At 41.3% G+C, this 18,956-nt stretch overlaps 1 protein-coding gene across 21 annotated transcripts in view; it reads left to right on the forward strand.

Moving 5' to 3' along the window:
- Adam22 (ADAM metallopeptidase domain 22) overlaps window positions 1-18,956 on the forward strand; it is a 226,899-nt gene that overhangs the window by 96,889 nt on the left and 111,054 nt on the right. For all 21 annotated transcript variants that reach the window (XM_040735852.1, XM_040735853.1, XM_040735855.1 and 18 more), the window contains exon 4: window positions 17,048-17,114. In XM_040735852.1, coding sequence (XP_040591786.1) covers window positions 17,048-17,114 — 67 coding nt within the window. The remainder of the gene's footprint in view (window positions 1-17,047; window positions 17,115-18,956) is intronic.

The raw sequence follows: 18,956 nt of genomic DNA on the forward strand, positions 1-18,956 counted from the left end.
GTGAAGAGTTTCCCATACAAAGGCCTTAGATAGTTCTGCATGTTTGTGTACAGACATTCACAGTTGATATATTCATAGCCCATTCTAGCGATACCAATCTTCAGGTAAAGACAGTTTAGTAATTTTCCACAAAAAATTGCTTAAAATGTTTTCCCAGGCATAATAAGGGAACAGGAGATTGAAGCACATTTGACCTCTCTATATTTTGAGACAACTGTTAGTCTTTGACTGTAGAAGTGTACACTGAGTAACTCATCATGTCATCATTCTGATTATTTGTCATCATTCATTGCTTACTTAGGACAATTTTAGTAATGACTATAAGACTTATTTTTAACAAGATTTCCAAATGCTTGGCCAGACAAGCGAGTTGCCTACAGTGTTGTTGTCTACATGTCATTGAATTTGCTGTAACAGCAGCTTGCATGGCTCATACCGGCATTAGACATGTGGGGGGAATTTTCTGTCAAAGTCTTTAGTACCTTTGTGTGGTGAAGTAACACAATTCAGATATATTTGTGTTTTAGAAGCACCAAAAGCTCTCAGAATCATCTCTGTATGTGTACATAACCTAATTGTAGAGAATACATCTTAAATTTAAAAGTCTGAAATAAAATATACCCCAAATTTGAGGATTTTAAAGTGCTGACATGAGGCCAGTTGCAGAAAATTCCGTATCAGTTTTCATGATGTGGGTCACAGTGAAGATATCAACTTAAAATTGCTGTATAAAATTGCACATTTGGGCTTGTACATTTGGCGTATATGAAAAATAAATGTTTGTGTTTGGACTTGGATCACACCCTAAGATGTCTCATTAGATATTTGTAAACATCCCCAAATCTGAGAGATATCTCAAAACATAAGCATTTCATGACCTCAGAATGTCAGATAAAGGGTGCACAAACTGTGTGTGTTCCAAGCCTTTGACACGTAACGACATCTTTGCATTCACAGGCCACTTTGGTTTTCTTTGAAGGCAATTCCAAAAGAGAAATTTTAGAAACGTTTTGAGCGACTGCAGTATCACTGACTGAAATGAGGTGACCCCAGGATGACAGTGTGAAAATTAATACTCAGCTGACTGTTCAGTTCTGCCATAATTTGTTTTAAAAACAATCCCACTATTGTAACATTCTGGTACTGGAAAGAGAAGAGATTTTAGTGGAACCAAAATAACACTGGCTTGATAACCCCTTTTTCTCTATGGAGGTCATTATAAGCTGATTGGTATTTCCTGGAAGTGTCCCTTGGGTAAGAATTGACAGCTAATGGAACAGACGGAAACTGAGAAGGCAAAGGTCACCATTTAAGGGCTACAGGCTTGAGACAGATGATGACGTCGAGTTTGTTCTTTGGTGCCCAGTTCATGCCTGTACCTAGATTTCCCTGGTTCTGCCTTAGCCTGGTAATGTTCCAGCACAAAAATTATATGCTCTGAGTAGAAGGATGAAGATTTAACTTTGCCTCCTGCTGGGTGTAATAGCTGCACTTGTAATCCTAGTCTGGTGATGCAGTTGGAGGAGTTCAAGGACAGCCTTTGTGATTTCCAGGGTATTGAGGGCTACACAGTGAGACCTTGCTTGTTTGTTTGTTCATTTTGTTTAAAAAATAAAACCTCAGAAACCTTCCTACTTGTAGATGGTGCTGGCATACTAAACCCTGGCATGCCCGTGTGTCTTTTCCTCATTATAGTGGCAGGAAGGGTTTATCCAGTTACAGAAACAGGTAACATGTTCGGAAGCTGTAAGAAGAAGGGACAGTTCTAACTGACTTCCCAGGGTGGAAAGTGGTTCAAGTTGAGAATCAGAAGCACCAAAACCTCAAAATTTGGCTGTGTTGGATAACTGGCAGTTATTTTAATTTTTAAAAGTTACTGAACTCTAAAGCTCTGTAAAATGACAAATTTTCTTAATTTTGTTTTATATCTGTAAGGATATGAGAGAAGAGAGGAGGAAAAGTGTCCACACTTCTCTTTTGAATTAATAATTATGCTGTTTAAATGCTATTAATAGGATTGTAGATTATTAATGACACCAAAAAGGAGTTACAGACATTTTAGAGGCTCTACACATTCAGAGGATTTGGCAGCACATTTTCCTGTCTGGGCTCTGGACAGGCGTCTGCTGTAGGAAGTCATGTTTGCAGAGCCCATTCTGTGCCATGGATAGTGTTTGTCTCCTGCTGCTTTAAGGCAAAGGACATTTATTGTATTTCAGCAGAAGCTGGAAGACCCTGCAGCATGCTAAGGCTAACTTCTGGCATTTTGGTAGTTAGAAACAAGTATAAAGCTTATAGCATGGAAGTAAAAATCTCAGAAAGAAAACTGAATGAATAGGTTATAGAAGATGCACAGTATAGCATCTAGAGTTTGAATTTTTCTTTCATTTTTCAGACAGGGTCAAAATCTGTAGCCCAGCCTGGCCTTGGATTTGTAACTATACTGTTGTCTCAGCCTCCCAAGTGACACCAGGGCCGCCTCTAGAGTGTAAGTGCTAAGTGGCAGCAGCAGTAAGAAGCCTGGCTCTCTCTGAGCCCCAGTGACCAGGGAAGTACATCTCCATTACCCTGCAGAAGCAGGTTTTCTCTCTGGGGAGTAACCGTTTTCTCTGGATAGACAGCGGAGGGCAAGCGTGCACTTAAAACGGGAGGCCAGAGTAGCCCCCAGCCCAGTTTGGGTGCCTGAATATTGGAAGTGTGCTATATTATCCAGACAGACAGAAAGCTCCTTTTTTGGGCCAAGGGATCGGCCCCTGGAAAGGAATGTACAGATGCTGGCGTTGGCGGTTTTTCTGGTGAGGCTTCTGTCTCCTCACAGAGTCTGTGCACATCCATGCTGTGCACATCCATGCTGCGTTTCCCATGGCCCCACTCAGTGTGCTTGGGCTTCTGCCTTAGTTGGGGTTACTGTTGCTCTAATGAAACGCCATGACCAATGCTTCTTGGGGAGGAAAGGGTCTGTTTGGTTTACACTTCCACATTGTAGTCCATCACTGAAGGAGGTCAGGACAGGAACTGAGGCAGAGCAGGAACCTGGAGGCAGGCGCTGATGCAGAGGACATGGAGTGCTGCTTACTTATCTTACTGACTTGCTCATCATGCCTCATGCCTGCCTTTTTTTTTTGCCTCCCGAGGCATTTTTAATTACTTAAAAATTTTCATTTAGTTTGCATCCCATCAACTCCTCCATCTCCCCTCAGAAAGGGGCAGGCCTCCCATGAGTGTCAACCAAGCATGACACATCCAGTTTAGGCAAGAGCAATCTCCTCCCTTTGCATCAAGGCTCGGTGAGGCAGCCCAGCATGGGAAATAGGTTCCCAAAAGCCAACCTAAGTGACAGGGATAAATATTGATGCCACTACTAGGAGCCCCACAAACAGACCAAGCTACACAACCGTCACATACATGCAGAGGGCCTAGGGCAGTTTATGCAGGTCCCCTAGCTGTTGAGCCAGAGTCCATGAGCTCCCATGGGTGGTCTCTACGTGTTCTCCTGTGGTGACCTTGACCCCCTCCCCTGGCTTCTATAATCCCTTCTCCCTCTCTTCAGCAGGACTCCTGGAGCTTGACACAATGCTTGGCTGGGGATCTCTGCATCTGCTTCCATCAGTTACTGGATGAAGGCTCTCTAATGACAATGAGGGTAGTCATTAATGTGATTACAGGAGACGGCCAGTTCAGGCATCCTCTCCACTATTGCTATGAGTCTTAGCTTGAGTCATCCTCGTGGATTCCTAGGAGTTTCCTTGGCACCGGGTTTCTCCCTAACCCAGAAATACCTTCCTCCCATTTTTTCATGACTCTCCTCCTCTGTCCTACCTCTAACCCACCCAACTGGATCCTTCTTGTTCCCATCCCCCCACCCAGCCCTCACCCCAGTTTACCCAGGAGAGCTCTTCTATTCCCCCTTCCCAAGGAAATCTCTGTGCCCCTCTTTGGGCCCTCAGTATTATCTAGCCTCCCTGGGACTTTGGATTGTAGCCTCATTTCCTTGCTTTACATCTAGTATCCATTTATGAGTGAATACACACTATGTTTGTCTTTCTGAGTCTGGGTTACCTTTCTTAGGGTGATTTTTCCTAGTTCCGTCCATTTGCCTGCAAATTTCATGTCGTTTTTTTACAGCTGAGTAATACTACATCGTGTAAATGTACCACATTTTCTTTGTCCGTTCTTTGGTTGAGGGCCTTAGGAAAGTTGTATAGCCCCAGCCAACAACTGTTTGCGATGCTACTTCTGAGACCAAGATGTTGAAGAAAATAACAAAAGCAAAAGTTGGAGCTAAGGGATGGATTTTTGGATTGGCCATGTGTGAATTGCAGAAGGTCTCATGAAAGCCTGGAACAGCTGAGTTGTGGGAGGAGACAAAGGCATATAGAGATTAGAGAGTTGGAGAGGGCGGGTGACTTGGGAGTCTGAGCATCGTAAGGTAACTGGTATACACTGAAATAAAGGGCCTGATTCTATTAGTCTTCACAATTCTAAAGGAAATGGAGACGATGAGGTTGGAAGTGGTGGTGGCACTCTCTTGCCAAGGAGCAAGCTGGATTTGGAGTACAAACTTGACTTTTGCTCATGAGGTCTTGTAAGCTTAGGAAGGTGCATGAAGTTGTGGGTGTGCAGTTTACTTTGAACACATAGTTGTTATTCATTTCCGATGATGAAGTAAAGAGATGTGCCTCACTTTAAGAATATTATAAAAATAGTAATCGGCAATGAATATAATTAATTTAAACTACTCTCAATTCATTCTTTTTCTTTCCTTTTAAGGCCTTAGTGTCTACCCTGCTGGCCTTGAATTTGTGATCTGCCTGCTTCTGCCTTACAAGTACTAACATAACTGGCATACACATTTTAATATGCAAGTTTCTTATTTCTAGAACCTTTATGGGAAATCTAGGTAAATTTTGACATAGGACTGGTAATTTTCTCCTTTGAAAGTTAGTCCTACTCCTGGCTGTGTGAACTAATGGGTCTCTGACTCTTGTGCAAGCTCATGGGACTCTTTTCCTCCTGTTGGATTGCTATGCCCAACTTTGATGTGACAGTTTTTGCTTTATTTTGTTATATTTTGTCATGTTTGGTTGTTATCTCTTAGAAGCCTGTTCTTTTCTAATGAGAGACAGAAAGGGAGTGGATCTGGAGGGTAGGGGTCATGGAGAGGGATTGGGAGGAGTAGAGGGTGGAAAAACTATACTGAGGATATATAGTATGAGAAAAGAATCCATTTTCCATAAAAGAAAGATGGGGGAAAGGGGATAGTGGAAGAGGAAGGGTTAAATTTCGATGGGAAGAAGAGCAAGGTAAAGAAGGGAATATAGAGAGTGATAGATAACACCAAAGAGATTTCAAAAAGTCATATGAAAATGTATTACTGTAGAAGCTTACACACACACACATACACACACACATATATATATGTACATATATATATATACATACATATATATTCCATACATATAAAACACACACACACATATGGAAGCTTCTACAGTATTACATTTTCATATGAGTTTTTGAAATATCTTTAGTGGTATTTTATATATGTATGTATGTATATATATGCATATATATATACTGTTTTCCACACTATATCTGTTTTGTAGAATAATAGTAGTATATATTCCATATACATATATTCATACATATTTATTCATTTTAAGGTAAAGTTACCCTATAACCAAGGAATAACACTGCTACTAGACATCAGAGACTAACAAATAAAAAACTCAGTGCTGAGAGCTGGTTGCTTCTTTTGATGGAGTTGCTGACCAGTGAGGTTCCATGGATACCCCAAATCCATAGAGGCTGTTGCCAAAACTCTTGGTTGCCCTCCAGATGCTCTGAATCTGATAGAGACCCCCAAAATTGTACAGGCTATTGCCAAAGTACTTGATCCAGAATTTAACAGTAAGTCCCTATTACTGAAGACATCCATGCCTGAGTCATAGGACATGGAGAAATCAAACTGTTTACAGACCTGGAAGCTTCATCCCTATTTGTTTTCATAATGCTAGAAGGTGCTAAGCAAGCTACTAAAAGAAAAAGCCATCACCAGTTTTACTCAGCTGTGAAACCTGTGACCTAAAACAGTGACAGGCTGACATACCCACTAGTGTAACAGTGTCATGAATACCACAAGTACCCAGCCACTTTCTGACTGAACTTAATCCTTGATCCACAAGATGAAACTTACTCCCAGCACCACCATCAGGCCAGGACCCTGTTGCTATACAGGGCATGAGCCATAGGGAAGAACCCACTACTATTATGCTGTTAAATGGATATTGCATTAAACTGACTCCTACTCATTTACCATTAATACCAGCAGATCAATGAATTTCTCAGTCTTCATCAGGGTATACTTTGTTTATAGCAGAGGGCACAGAGACCCACAACCGGCCAGGGCGCAGAAAATAAGAGACCAGAATGCTGAGCCTTGAATGGCTATCTATACTGGGCCCTTCTTTCCAAGGCATAGGGATCATCGAAGAAGAGGGGACAGAAACAGTATAAGAGCCAGGTGTGGTGGCTGACTATAAGGAAATGGTGTGTCTTCTGGGCACAACAGGGCAAATGTACTGTGATCGCAAGGGGGTTGTGAACAGTATTTGCAGGTCTTTTGTAGGTTCAAGGAAGACCAAATTCCAACATGGAGAGGGAAGTTGGACATGAAATTCCATTCCTACTTGCAGAACTATCAGTAATTGTTAGGTGCTGGGAGGAAAAAGTTGAGTTTTCTCTAAGAGAGTACCCTGGTATGAGGACCAGGAGAAGACCACACATCCCAGAATACCCGGGCTGTACAAATTGGTCTTCACAGGTTAAAAAACGAGAGAAGAAAAGGATCTAGAGGTGGGTGGGGAAGCGTATGGATCTGGAAAAAGTTGAGGGAGGAAGGGTGAATATAATCAAAACACATTTTATGAAATTATCGAAGAACTAATACAAATTTAAAAAATTAAAAATGGGACTGGGGAGATGACTTACTTGGTAAAGTGCTTCGTGTGTTAGCACGGGGACCTGAGATTGATTCCTAGAGCCCATGTTAAAAATAATGAAGAGCCAGGCGTTGGTGGCGCACGCCTTTAAACCCAGCACTTGAGAGGCAGAGGCAGGCGGATCTCTGTGAGTTCGAGGCCAGCCTGGTCTACAGAGCGAATGCCAGGATAGGCTCCAAAGATACATAGAGAAACCCTGTCTCGAAACACCCCCCAAAAAAAGATATGCAAAAGTGTCCTAAATAAATAAAAACAGTCCTAGATTTGGTTGTATCAGAGAGGAGTGTATTTTCCCTTGCTTGAATGCCATACATTTCACCCGAGACCCTTTTTCATTGCCATACTGTTGTATGTTCTCTGGTATCCTTGATTGTCAAAGTGGCAATGAGTTACAACAATCAGAATATGCAACACATCATTGTGTACTAATAGACTCCTACTGGAATACTTGTGAACTGATATAGTTCGATTATACTTCCATGTTTGGTGACATTTTGTAGTGAACAATGAAACTAGGAAGTTCTGATCTTGTAATGTGGATGTGACCTGTCTTTTTTCTTTACAATCCTATGATCCTACTGTAAAGCTAGACTTAGAAATCTTGACTTTACTAGAAATAAGGAGTCTATAAATAAGAGATAACATCAGTGACAGTATCCATCTCAACGTTCACTGAACATACTTATTCTGAGCATGTACACCGGAAGTTCACTGATAATTTCCATCAGATTTTGACTTAGCAGAATATAATTGTCTTAGATACTCTCCGTTGGCTGTGATGAGACACCATGACCAAGGGAATTTAAAAAGAAACTATTTAATTGGAGACTTGCTTACCAGTTTCAGAAGATTAGTTCCTGAACATCATTGTGGGGAACATGGCCTTAGGCAGGCAGGAATGGCACTGGATCAGCCGCTGACGCTCATGTCCGATCTACAAATTGCAGGCAGAAGGAGGGAGGAAGGGAAGAATGGAGGAGGGAGAGAGAGAGAGAGAGAAAGAGAGAGAGAGAGAGAGAGAGAGAGAGAGAGAGAGAGAGAGAGAGAGAGAGAGAGAGAGAGAGAGAGAGAGAGAGGAGAGAGAGCATAGTGGACCAGTGTGGGGTTTCTAAAACTGCAAAGCCTACCCGCATTGACTCACTTCTTTCATTAAGGTCCCACCTCCCAATCCTTCTCAAGCAATTCTACCAACTGGGGACCAAAAATTAAAATACAAGTTCCTACTCGCTGTAGTCCCCACAGTAACTAAAATAGTCCTACCTTTCGGCACAAGCCTGTTCAGTAGATCCCTTGTATGTGCATAAATGGGAGGAATTTTCATGTTTACAGCTTAGAAAGTAATAAAATGAAACTCTCATCCAAAAACTATGCCATGAGTAAGCTTTTAACTCACTTTTGTGGTTTCAGTTTCATGTAGCATAAACAAAACAGGACTTTTAAACACTGGATTGGTAAGGGCTGGCAGAAGAGGTACACAGAATAAAATAAAAGAGAAAGGTCAAAGTACTTCCTTAAAAAAGTGCTCAGCTTAGTATTTATTTATGTGTCATCCCAAACAATGAAAAAAAAAAAAAGAGAAACAATAGTCATGCCAAAAAGGGCCAGGGCCTTGCTGCGCCCTGTGCGTGCCCAAGGACAAGGCCATTGAGAAGTTCATAATTTGGAACACTGTAGAGGACGCTGCTGTCAAGGACATACCCAAAGCAAGGGTCTTCACCGCTGATGTGCTTCCTAACCTCTGAGTCAAGCTGCGTTACTGTGTGAGCCGTGCCATTCAGAATATGGTAGTTGGGAATCAATTTCATGAAGCCCGGAAGGCCTGAACACCCGCCATGATTTAGACCTGCTGGTGCTGCACCACGACCTCCATCAAAGCCCATGTAAAGAGGTAGCTTCCTAAGGACAGAAGAAAAAAAAAACACCTTGGAAAAATAAAATGGAAGTTATACTTAGAAAGGAAAAAGAAGGAAAGAGAGGAAGAAAAGAGACAGATGAATGAATGAATAGACAAACAAACAAACAAATAAATAAATCAGTGCCGTTGTTGCCTGAGAATTCATGTTGTGCTTTTGGTTAGGGACCTGATTCATCTCCTCATGCATGTTTCTGGTTGCTGCTTGGGCTTCCTGACATTGTAGTGGTATGACTCAAAAGAGATTTCTCTCTCTTTTTCTCTCTCTCTCTCTCCCCTTATAGATATATATGTACTATACACATACATACATACATACATACATACATACATACATACATACGAGATTTTGAGTTACAGATGATACAGAGGATCACGTCTCACATGTTATGTAAGAGGCAGATCAGATACGGAAGGATGGGAGAGATAATCTGCCCCTCATTAAGAGAGGAGTGGCAATGGAAGCAGCCATTTGTAATCAGTAACTGCTGTTGGCCAAAACATATTTATATTTTCACTTATATAAGAGGTATTAAACTCTTCCTTTCATTACAGCATCAGAAGAAAGTTCAAGATTCAGGTTCTCAGCATCCCAGTCAGTCTCAGTGTCTGGAAGGCTTCTAATGGTAACTTAGGTATAAACATTGGACTTAAAAGCAAGCTGTTTATTCCATATAAACCCAAGATGAAGATAGATAAGGGTAGGATGAATGCAAAAGACAACCCTGTCCAAATGGGCGCAAATAGGACCTACCAAGAAGTCACTGTTGCATAAAAATTGTGATGCTGAGACAGGTATGTCACGTGGTTCCTCTGCTCTGGTAAAAGAGAATGTGTTTTATTTGGCCATTGATATTTCTTACTTGTTTTGGAGGCAGAGTCTTACTACACAGCCCAAGCTGGCCTTGAACTCAGTCCTCTTGCCTCAGCCTCTCCAGGGCTGGAGATAGAAGTGTGCACTACCATGCTTGGCTGGTGATGGTTAATTAAGGGTTTGTTTTCATTCTTGGGAATGGCTGCTTGTGGTTCTTAGCCTCGCTCACTGATCACCATTACTTTTGTGTAAGAAATGGCCTTTGTTTTAACTTAAGTATATTTCTAGGCCCAATTCTGACTATTAAATGCTGACTTTGGTTTTAATTGATGCCGGTATTCTAGAAATACTATTCTTAATTTGGTGAATTTCGTGTGAATAGTATTTGAATTTACCCTGTTAGTCAAAAATATACTTATAAATGTTTTTGAGATAGCCCCCACTCCACTCTGGGCTGTAACCAAGAGAGATAATGCCTTCAATATTCTTAATAGCATTTTTATTTATATGATCATATCTCTGGGTCATATACCTTTAAAATTCTTATAGGGCTGGGGCTGTAATGGGATAGCCCTCGTTTTGCATGTAGGAAGGCCTGGGTTTGATCTCTATCACTGAGCAGGGATCCCTAGACACTTTCTTGTTTTGAGGAGTACACAGGCTCTTATGAGTCTTGGAGAGGCTTTTCTATTGATATATGGTCTTGAGGAAATAGCCTAAAGTCTTTCTGAGGTTTTGGCAAAGAGTCCTCATATCCTTGACTTAATCTTAGCCTTGTGTGGCATTTTGGGGACAGACCTGAGGTTAGGTAGTTGTCCTGAGGCTGTTTGTTTGAAAATGGTGGCCAAACCAGCTTGTTCATTTGTTTCTTGGGTGTTTCTAATGATCATACTGAAGCTGGTGTGTCCTACTTAGTGTAGCATTTCCAAAACATAAGAATACGGCTTCTTCTGTAGGTGGTTATGTTAATATAATAATTTGGATACAGTGATGTCTGAAGTTTTTTTTTTGTCATCCTTTGCTAGGACACACTTTGGGCACACAGCTGATTGTTCCTTAGGAGAGAGGTGTTTGAATTCATGCATTTATGTTCTAGCGAATGCTTTCTGTAAGCAGACTGGAAAGAAGAGGTCCTCAGGGGGTCACCATGACTACTTTGAAGACTCAGGGAGAGAAATACAGGAGGGTCTTCTCAGAGTAAAGTGACTGAAAGAGATGTAAAGTCCTTTTGGGTACTGTGTGTTATGCTGAGGGACCGATTAATAACTGTGCTCAGGAATGGAATGTGTGGTCACTCAGACGCTGTGGTGGGGAACAAGGCTTTGACTTGCAGAAGAGTTAAGTTTAACATGGTTGAAGTTTGACTGGGCCAGCACAAAAGTGTAACACAGTACAAATGAGAAAGGGGACATTAGAAGTTTAGAGTATGTGCAAGTAGATGATCGTTGTGATTATCAAGGAACACAAGCTGGTTTAAGTGGACCAGACAGAGATGAATGGCAATGAAGAATCATAGGTAGCATTAGTGGTTTAAAAAAAAACCAGTAAGGAGCCGGATGTATGGCTCAGTAGTTAGAGCACTTGTTCTTGCAGAGGACTTAGGTCCAGTTGCTGGCACCCACATGGTGGCTCACAGCCATCCACATTCTAGTTCTAGGGGATTTGCTACTGTCTTCTGGTCCCCATAGGCACCTGGCATGCAGGTGGTGCGGGGACACATATGAAGGCAAAATCCTCATACAAATAAATCTAAAAAATATAAAGGATTAAAAAATACCAATTTTCAACTGGGAGTTATAGAGAAAGATTTGTCAATACAAATTAGGGAATAAGCAGTGGTTTGATTAAGATCAAGATCATCAATGTCATGTGAAATCATTTAGAGGCTGACTTACTATCATATCAAATTTGTAACATCTCCATTTTAACATGGACAAATTATTTCATAAAGATTAAATAATTTATCCAGAGGTATATAGCTAGTAAGTGGTAGAGGGCAGATGGAAACTCAAATACTTGTTCTCAACTCCCCAACTTTTGGATCTTACATGCTACTTCTGATTCATGATACTTCCCCAGTGAACAAAGCATCGTCGTTATTTTGACAGAAAATGTTTGCTATTGTAGTTTAGTTCTTTGAGACAAGGTTTTGCTTTGTAGCCAGGCTGGTCTCAAACTTGCAGCAATCCTCCTGCTTGGACATCTTTGGATCACCGATGTGTGCCATCATGCTCTGTGTTATGACTGAAAGCACTTAACACTGTTTTGGTTTTACTATTCTAGGGTTATTATAGCATGCAAATGAAAAGAGAAATAGAGCTCAGAACACCTTCCTAATTTTAAAAATTGCTTTTATCTCTTAAAGTTCATTAAAGGAGCATCCATACACAAAGTGTTAAGTAAGCTGTCAGCATAGAGTGAACCTTTCTTTGTACATTTCTGGTAGGATAATATTTTCTGTATGCAGCAGAGACCTTCTCATTTCCTATGTTTACAGTGACCCAAGTAGATTCTTGCTTTCCAACAAATAAACAACAATGTCCTGAAGAAAAAGACAAGGTAATTTTGATTATTTCTATTTCATTAGACTTTATGAAAATGTACTTAGTCTCTGTTGATGGCAATAAGTACTATTTTACATTTCAGCAGAAGGCACAGTGACATTTTTAATGGAAAGATTTCCAGCCCAATCATTAAAATAACAATACTTAGCATATTTTACAATACTGCATACAGACAAAGTAGACTTGCATGAGCAGTTTCTGGTGTAAACCACATGGGGCCTCTCCTCGCAGTGGATGTAGATCAGTACTTGATTGGGAAGGCTGCGTAACTCCCAAGCAGAGGGGCTTCTCTTTGCTCTAATTACTCACTATAATTCACACTGTCTTATTGCCTAGATTTTATAGTTCAAATGATAATATTCCCTTGAAAACCGAAAACCCAGAAGACTTCAAAGTTGTTTTTAAGTAATTATGATCATTGTTACTACTGCTCCCACTATGTTGTTCTGAATACTGTTCTGAAGACTACCACTATGTTCCAATAAAGCCCAGCTTCAATTTCCTTCACCACTTGCCCGACTTCCTCCTTCTTCCCAGAATTTACTAGTTCAGATTCCTAACAGCTGAAACCTGGCTGGCTCTGCTAATAAATATTACCTCTGTGTGGCAGTGGGTGCCCCCCCCCACTTCATGGAAGATGTATCATAGAGTACCAAAGCCAAGGGAGAGCTCTATGCAGACTTCTGGCCAGAACCTATCTTGTTTGGGACACAGGCTAAGTTAACTTAGTGTGGTGTGGATGCTGTTGCAACTCCCTGTTGTGTCTGAGGCTGGTCTGCTGTACACAGATTACTGTTTTGTCAGAAACACTTGGAAATTCGTGAAATATAAGGTAGTCGTCAGTCTCATTATCAGGGATGGGCAATTAGGGTAGACTCTCCACTATTGCTTAGTTTGCCAGTTGGTGTCATCCTTGTAGATCTCTGGAAATCCCACTAGTGTTAGCTCTCTCCTCAAACCTATAATGACTCCCTTTATTATAGTGTCTCTCATCCTAGTCTCCTCCATTCTTTCCCCGACTCAACCTTACTGCTCCCCCATATCTCCCCTCCTCTTCTCCCCCTCTCTTTTTTCCTGGTTCCCTCTCCCCTCCCCTCATGCTCCCAATATTCTCAGGAGATCTTCGTCTCAGTGGTGCTGCGGTTCTGGGTGGCAGCCTGTATGTATGCTACTGAGTAAGCTGTTTCAGAGGTAGAACAGATGAACAGATTAACCTTTAAACTGAAGACAGATCAGCTGAGGCACAGAGTGAGAGTCTGGAGACACGGGCTAGCATCCTTAGGACAGGGAGTAAACTGGGGAGAGGACCCACACCTGCTCATTCTGAGCCCTAGAGTGTTCCATGTGTTACTTCTCTCACGGCTGCCTTTGCCTTCCCCACCAGTAACTCCCTGCAAGGCTCAGAACTGACCTAAGCAGAGAAAGACTACCATTCCTAGTTGTCTGTGCAACAGTAATTATTTCAGTCACTGGGCAAGTCCACAGATAGAGGCCATCCTTGAATTCCGCCTACATATGACACAATTTGCCAATTGCCTACTCATCCAAACTTAAAATGTCTCAATAGTTGCCCTATGTATATATATTTTAAGGCTCAAGTTTATTCATCTAACAGAACTGAGTGTTAACTGAAGATTGAATTATAATTGTCCTGGAATTTCCAATAAGATGATAAATGTCTTGATAGTTTAATTCACTTTTTAGTTTTTTTTTTAAGTCTGTAACATACAATCTAGCACATCCTAGCTGGCTCTCAAATAAACTAATTAGGAAAATGTATTCCAGGGAATGGGCAGATGGCTCAGTGGATAAGAGCACATACTCTGCCAGCACGAGGACCTGAGTTTGAACCCCAAGCACCCACATAAAAAGCCAGGCATGGCTGTGCATTCCTTTAGGGGGCAGAGAAAAGTGGTTCCCCAGAGCTCACTGGCCAGCAACATTAGACAAAATGATAAGCTTTATTCTCTCTCTCTCTCTCTCTCTCTCTCTCTCTCTCTCTCTCTCTCTCTCTCTCTCTCTCTCTCTCTCCTCCTCCTCCTCCCCGCCCCTCTCCTCCCCCCCTCTCACATACACAAACATGAGACAGGGAAGGAAATATGAATATGTATTGTCAAAGGCAAATGATATGTGATTTTAGTTTCCTGAGTGGAAGTAAATCACAGATTCTGCGGCGCTGTAGGTATGCATTAATGTAGCACTCGCTTGCACATGTAGTTGACATTTCAAACAACTGTAGGCGTGATGCTCACCATGATGGACCATGCGCTCAGAAGTTTACAATTGGGACAACTTTGGCTTGATGACTCATAAAACAGTTTTAGAAGGTTTTTCTTTTTAAATTGACTCAATGTGTATAAATAGAGTAGCATTAAAAATTTATAGCCTCATGTATTCCTTTTAGTTATTCATGATAATTTTATTTATATTTTAGTGTTTTAAAAAATTTAAAGACTATTTGGGCCTGCGAAGATGGCTCAGTGGTAAAAGTGTTGACTGTACAATTATTCCAAGTATAAGGTTGCCTGTAACCCCAACTCTGGGATAAAGAGACAGGCAGTTTGTGACCTGCTTAAAAGACATACCCACCAGTGCATTAGTGGCACAAACATTAGGGGGATAACCAACCATTTAAAAATTGGATTTAAGGCCAGTTCAGTGAGAATCCATACCTGACCATTAATGAGGTCAAGAACCTAAGACTCTATAGGCCAGGGGCCTATCTGGTAAACCTATTACTATTATTCTTCCAAAGGTGCTTAGTCATAATATGACTCCTAATGATATAGTGCTAAACCCATAGTCCAGTGTATTGCTTAACCCTCATCAGAGAAGCTTCTTCTTGCAGCAGATGATGGTAAACACAGATACTCATAACTGGACAATATGCACAGTGAGAGACTTTGGAACACTCAGCCCTCCATGGGATGTCTTTATCACTCCCTTCCTATCAAAGCTCAGGGGTCACAGAGAAGTGGAAAGATTGTAAGAGCCAGAAGTAATGGATGACTTAAACAGTGTTCTTCAGACACAACAGGACTGATGCACATATAAACTCACAGAGCTTGGATAGCATGCTTAAGACCTACACAAGTTCTAGCCAGACAAAATGCCAGGACTGATAACGGGAAGTGAGTACAGAGTCCACTTCTAACCAAGAAGCTATATGTAATTGATAGTTGCTGGGAGAGAAAACAAAGCTGAGTTTGTTGCTGAGTGAGATTGATGATTATTTTTCTCCTCTTGTAGCATGTATAAATACCTTCCAGCACTGTGAATGCTAGTCAGAAGGGACGAAGCTTCTAGTAGAACCCAAGCTCAATTTCTCCATGTTTAATGACATGTATATGTGCTGACTTCAGCAATAGGTTGTAGAGGGTAGCCGATAGCATTGCTAATAGGTTGTGATGGTTTTTAGTGGTGCTTATGGATTCCTTTGACAATGACCGAAAGAGTCGTGACCCATTCCTGGTATTGGGGATTCTATTTGGTGGCATGTGATGTCTATTTGGGTCATTTTCCCCCATTATATGTAATTCCTTTTAAATTTGTTTTATATAGGTGTGTTTTAGGAAGCTTCTTTAGTGGTAGGTTTCCTTATGAAAGATAATGCAGCAGTAAGACCACTGGCTGCTCTTGTAAAGAACCTGGATTCAATTCCCAGAACCCACATTGTGGGTCACAACCATCTCTAACTCCAGTTCCATGGTATCTGACATTCTCTTCTAGCTCCATGGGCACTGCGTGTAAGTGGTACATAGACATACTTGCAGGTAAAACATTATCTAAAGTAAATACATAAACATCTAATCAGATGAGCATCCAATCATACAAGAAGGTTCTTTACAAGACTTTAAGAAAGATAGCTTCAAAATGTTGATGATGTTTTGCTTTTCATTTCCTTGCTTTTATTAGTATGCAAGTGTGTGTGTGTGTGTGTGTGTGTGTGTGTGTAGATGTGGTGCTTGGGAGTCTGTGTGCCTGTGGAGGCCAGAGGACAACTTGGGAGAGCTAGTCATCTCCTTCCACTGTGTGAGTCCCAGGGACTGGAGTTAGGCTGTCAGGCTTGGCAGCAAGAGTCTTTACCTGCTGGGCCATCTTGGCCTCCTTTTTCCCATTCCTTTTCATTTTCATTTTCTGTGTGTGATAGAAACTAATAATCTGTAAGAAAAATAACATAGATGATACATATGGTAAGATATGGGTAACAAATTAACTTTCTGATGGAAAGCTGTAGTTTAAAAAAAACCTAAATTATCTTTTTTTAAAAAAAAAAGGGTGTTGCTATAGTTTCCTCGCCCCAGTGCTGGATGGGGGAGTCGGCTCTGCTCTGTCATGGGATAACAGGTGGTAGAGGCAGTTCAGTTTTGTCTATCTCCTTGTCGAAGCTCTAGCTGCCTAGGATCTTCCCTCCCTCCCTCCCTCCCTCCCTCCCTCCCTCCCTCCCTCCCTCCCTCCCTCCCTCCCTCCCTCCCTCCCTCCCTCCCCGTCTTCTTCCTTCCTCTCTCTCTCTCTGTAAAGTGCTGATTTTGTTTTTAAAAATCTGGATTAAAGAATTGTTAAAGTAGGTATGTGTGAACTTGATGCATGTTTTCAAATGTGATGTATATTCAAAGCCATCTTTTCGCCCCCCCCCCTGAAGCGCTGGGGATAAACCCAGGGCCTGGGGTATGCTTGGCAACCTCTGCTCTGTTCCTGGAGGTTGTCTTCAGCTGCAGGACCCTCATTAATCGCCCTTTCTTTTTCGTTGTTGTAGTGAGTTGCTGTCCTCTGGTTATGTAGAGAGACACATCGAACGTGGAGGCAAGGCTGTGGAAAACAAAGTAAGTGAACTTTTCCTTTCTTGGTGAGGAATCTTTTTAAACGCTGAGTTTGCAACCCAGGACTTAGCGCTTGCTGGCCATGCATTCTACCAACTGAACTGGACTCCTTAAATGGAAACTGTACCTGATTTACAGAATGCCCAGAAGTCAGTCTTTTAAAGGGCTCTGCCCACTTGTTAGAGCTTCCCTTTGCGAAATGTCAAGCCCAGTGCACTTGATTTGGGGTGTGAATATGAATGTGAGAGGAGGGATACTTTCATATGAAAGATGTAATTGCTGCTTTGGTAAACCTTTAAAATTGCAATTTTAATTTAAAAATACTTTAAAATGTAATCCTAAGAGGTGTACATAAAACCATGCATGGGCCGATGACTTGTTAAAGGTAGGCACCTGTGGCTTCCATCCAGCTCTAGCTGCTTGATCAGTGAGCCCACCTGTTGCTTTGCATACCCAAGCCTCACCCCCTCCCTCCTGCAGAGAGCCTCATAAAGATCTTCCTCACAGTGAGGCTGTCCTTCAGCGCTGTGATTTATAGTTTATCACTGAAACCCATAGCTCTTTAGTTCGGTTTTGTCTATTTGTGCTATAAAGTGTCTCAAATTTGTTTGATCATTTTGTTCTCAGTTTAGTTGTTGAAGAAATGAGATTGTTTACCTTACTCGGTGTCTCATAGTCTAGATTTTAGAGCGGATTATAATTTTATATTTAGAGCAAGTAAAATCCACCCAAGTGATAAAACCCACCTAAGTGCTTAGGGTCTTTAGAGCATTTCAGGTTTCACTGAACGCAGTTTTGTCTTTCACAACCTGATTTCAAAATTCTTTCTTTTATGACTGTTTTTATACCTTTCCCTTCTAAGGTTATAAAAAGTCTTTATATACAAAAGGGATACATACTTTAATTTTTTTAATGAGACAAAAATTTCATCTTTAACTTTTGTGTATTTTGAGTCATTTAAAAAACTAAGTTCCAGGAGCTAGGGAGAGGGGTCAGGAGTTAGAGAGAGGGGTCAGTCAGCAAAATGTGTACCTTGCAAGTGTGAGGGTCTGGGTTCTGGTTCCCAGCAGCTGTGTGAGAAGCCAGGCGGAGTCACCCACCTGAAATCCTGCCAATGGTCAGGCAGAGATGAGACCGAGGATTCCTGGGGCTGGTTGGCCAACTAGGTTTAATCAAATTGTTCAGCTCGATGTTCATAGTGACAACAGATTCCAAAACAAACAGTTTGCTGTTCTTACGTGGGAATTTGTTTACATCACTGTTTCTGTTGTTTTTTTTGAGGGGTGGTCTTAGAACTGAACTGAATCTGATTGTACTCTGGATAACTGAAATTTCCCGTTACATAGGCATAGTATTCAACACTAATAATGGTCATAACTAGCATTTACCATTGATGATTTGGTTGTACACACACTTATATTTGTTCCACCCTCAAAGTGCCTGTTATCATCAATATGATTGCTTTCATGCTTTAGAGAGAGCTGACACAGCTGCAATGTGAGCCTAGATTCACTAACTTCATGGCCAAGCCAGAGATCATCTACCAGACAGATTATTGCATAAAATAGGAGGGCCATGAAAAGTTGAAATGGATTTTATTATTCATATGTAATCGGTTTTGGAGGGTTCTAGTAACAGTACCAATACATTATTGCCTTTAATCCATAAATAAAGTGGTAATTTACTCAAAGACTCTGTTTTCTCTCAGCTTGGGTTAAACTAACTTTGTTTAGTTTTTCTGGATTGTCAGTTGCCTTACAGCAATGCTGGTGACACACCTGCCTCATTTTCCCTGCATGAACATCTTGGGAAAATAACCCTTGAGCAAATGGAAAATCATTTTCG

The sequence above is a fragment of the Mesocricetus auratus genome, unplaced genomic scaffold (assembly GCF_017639785.1).
Source record: "Mesocricetus auratus isolate SY011 unplaced genomic scaffold, BCM_Maur_2.0 Super-Scaffold_100051, whole genome shotgun sequence".
Lineage (NCBI taxonomy): Eukaryota > Metazoa > Chordata > Mammalia > Rodentia > Cricetidae > Mesocricetus > Mesocricetus auratus.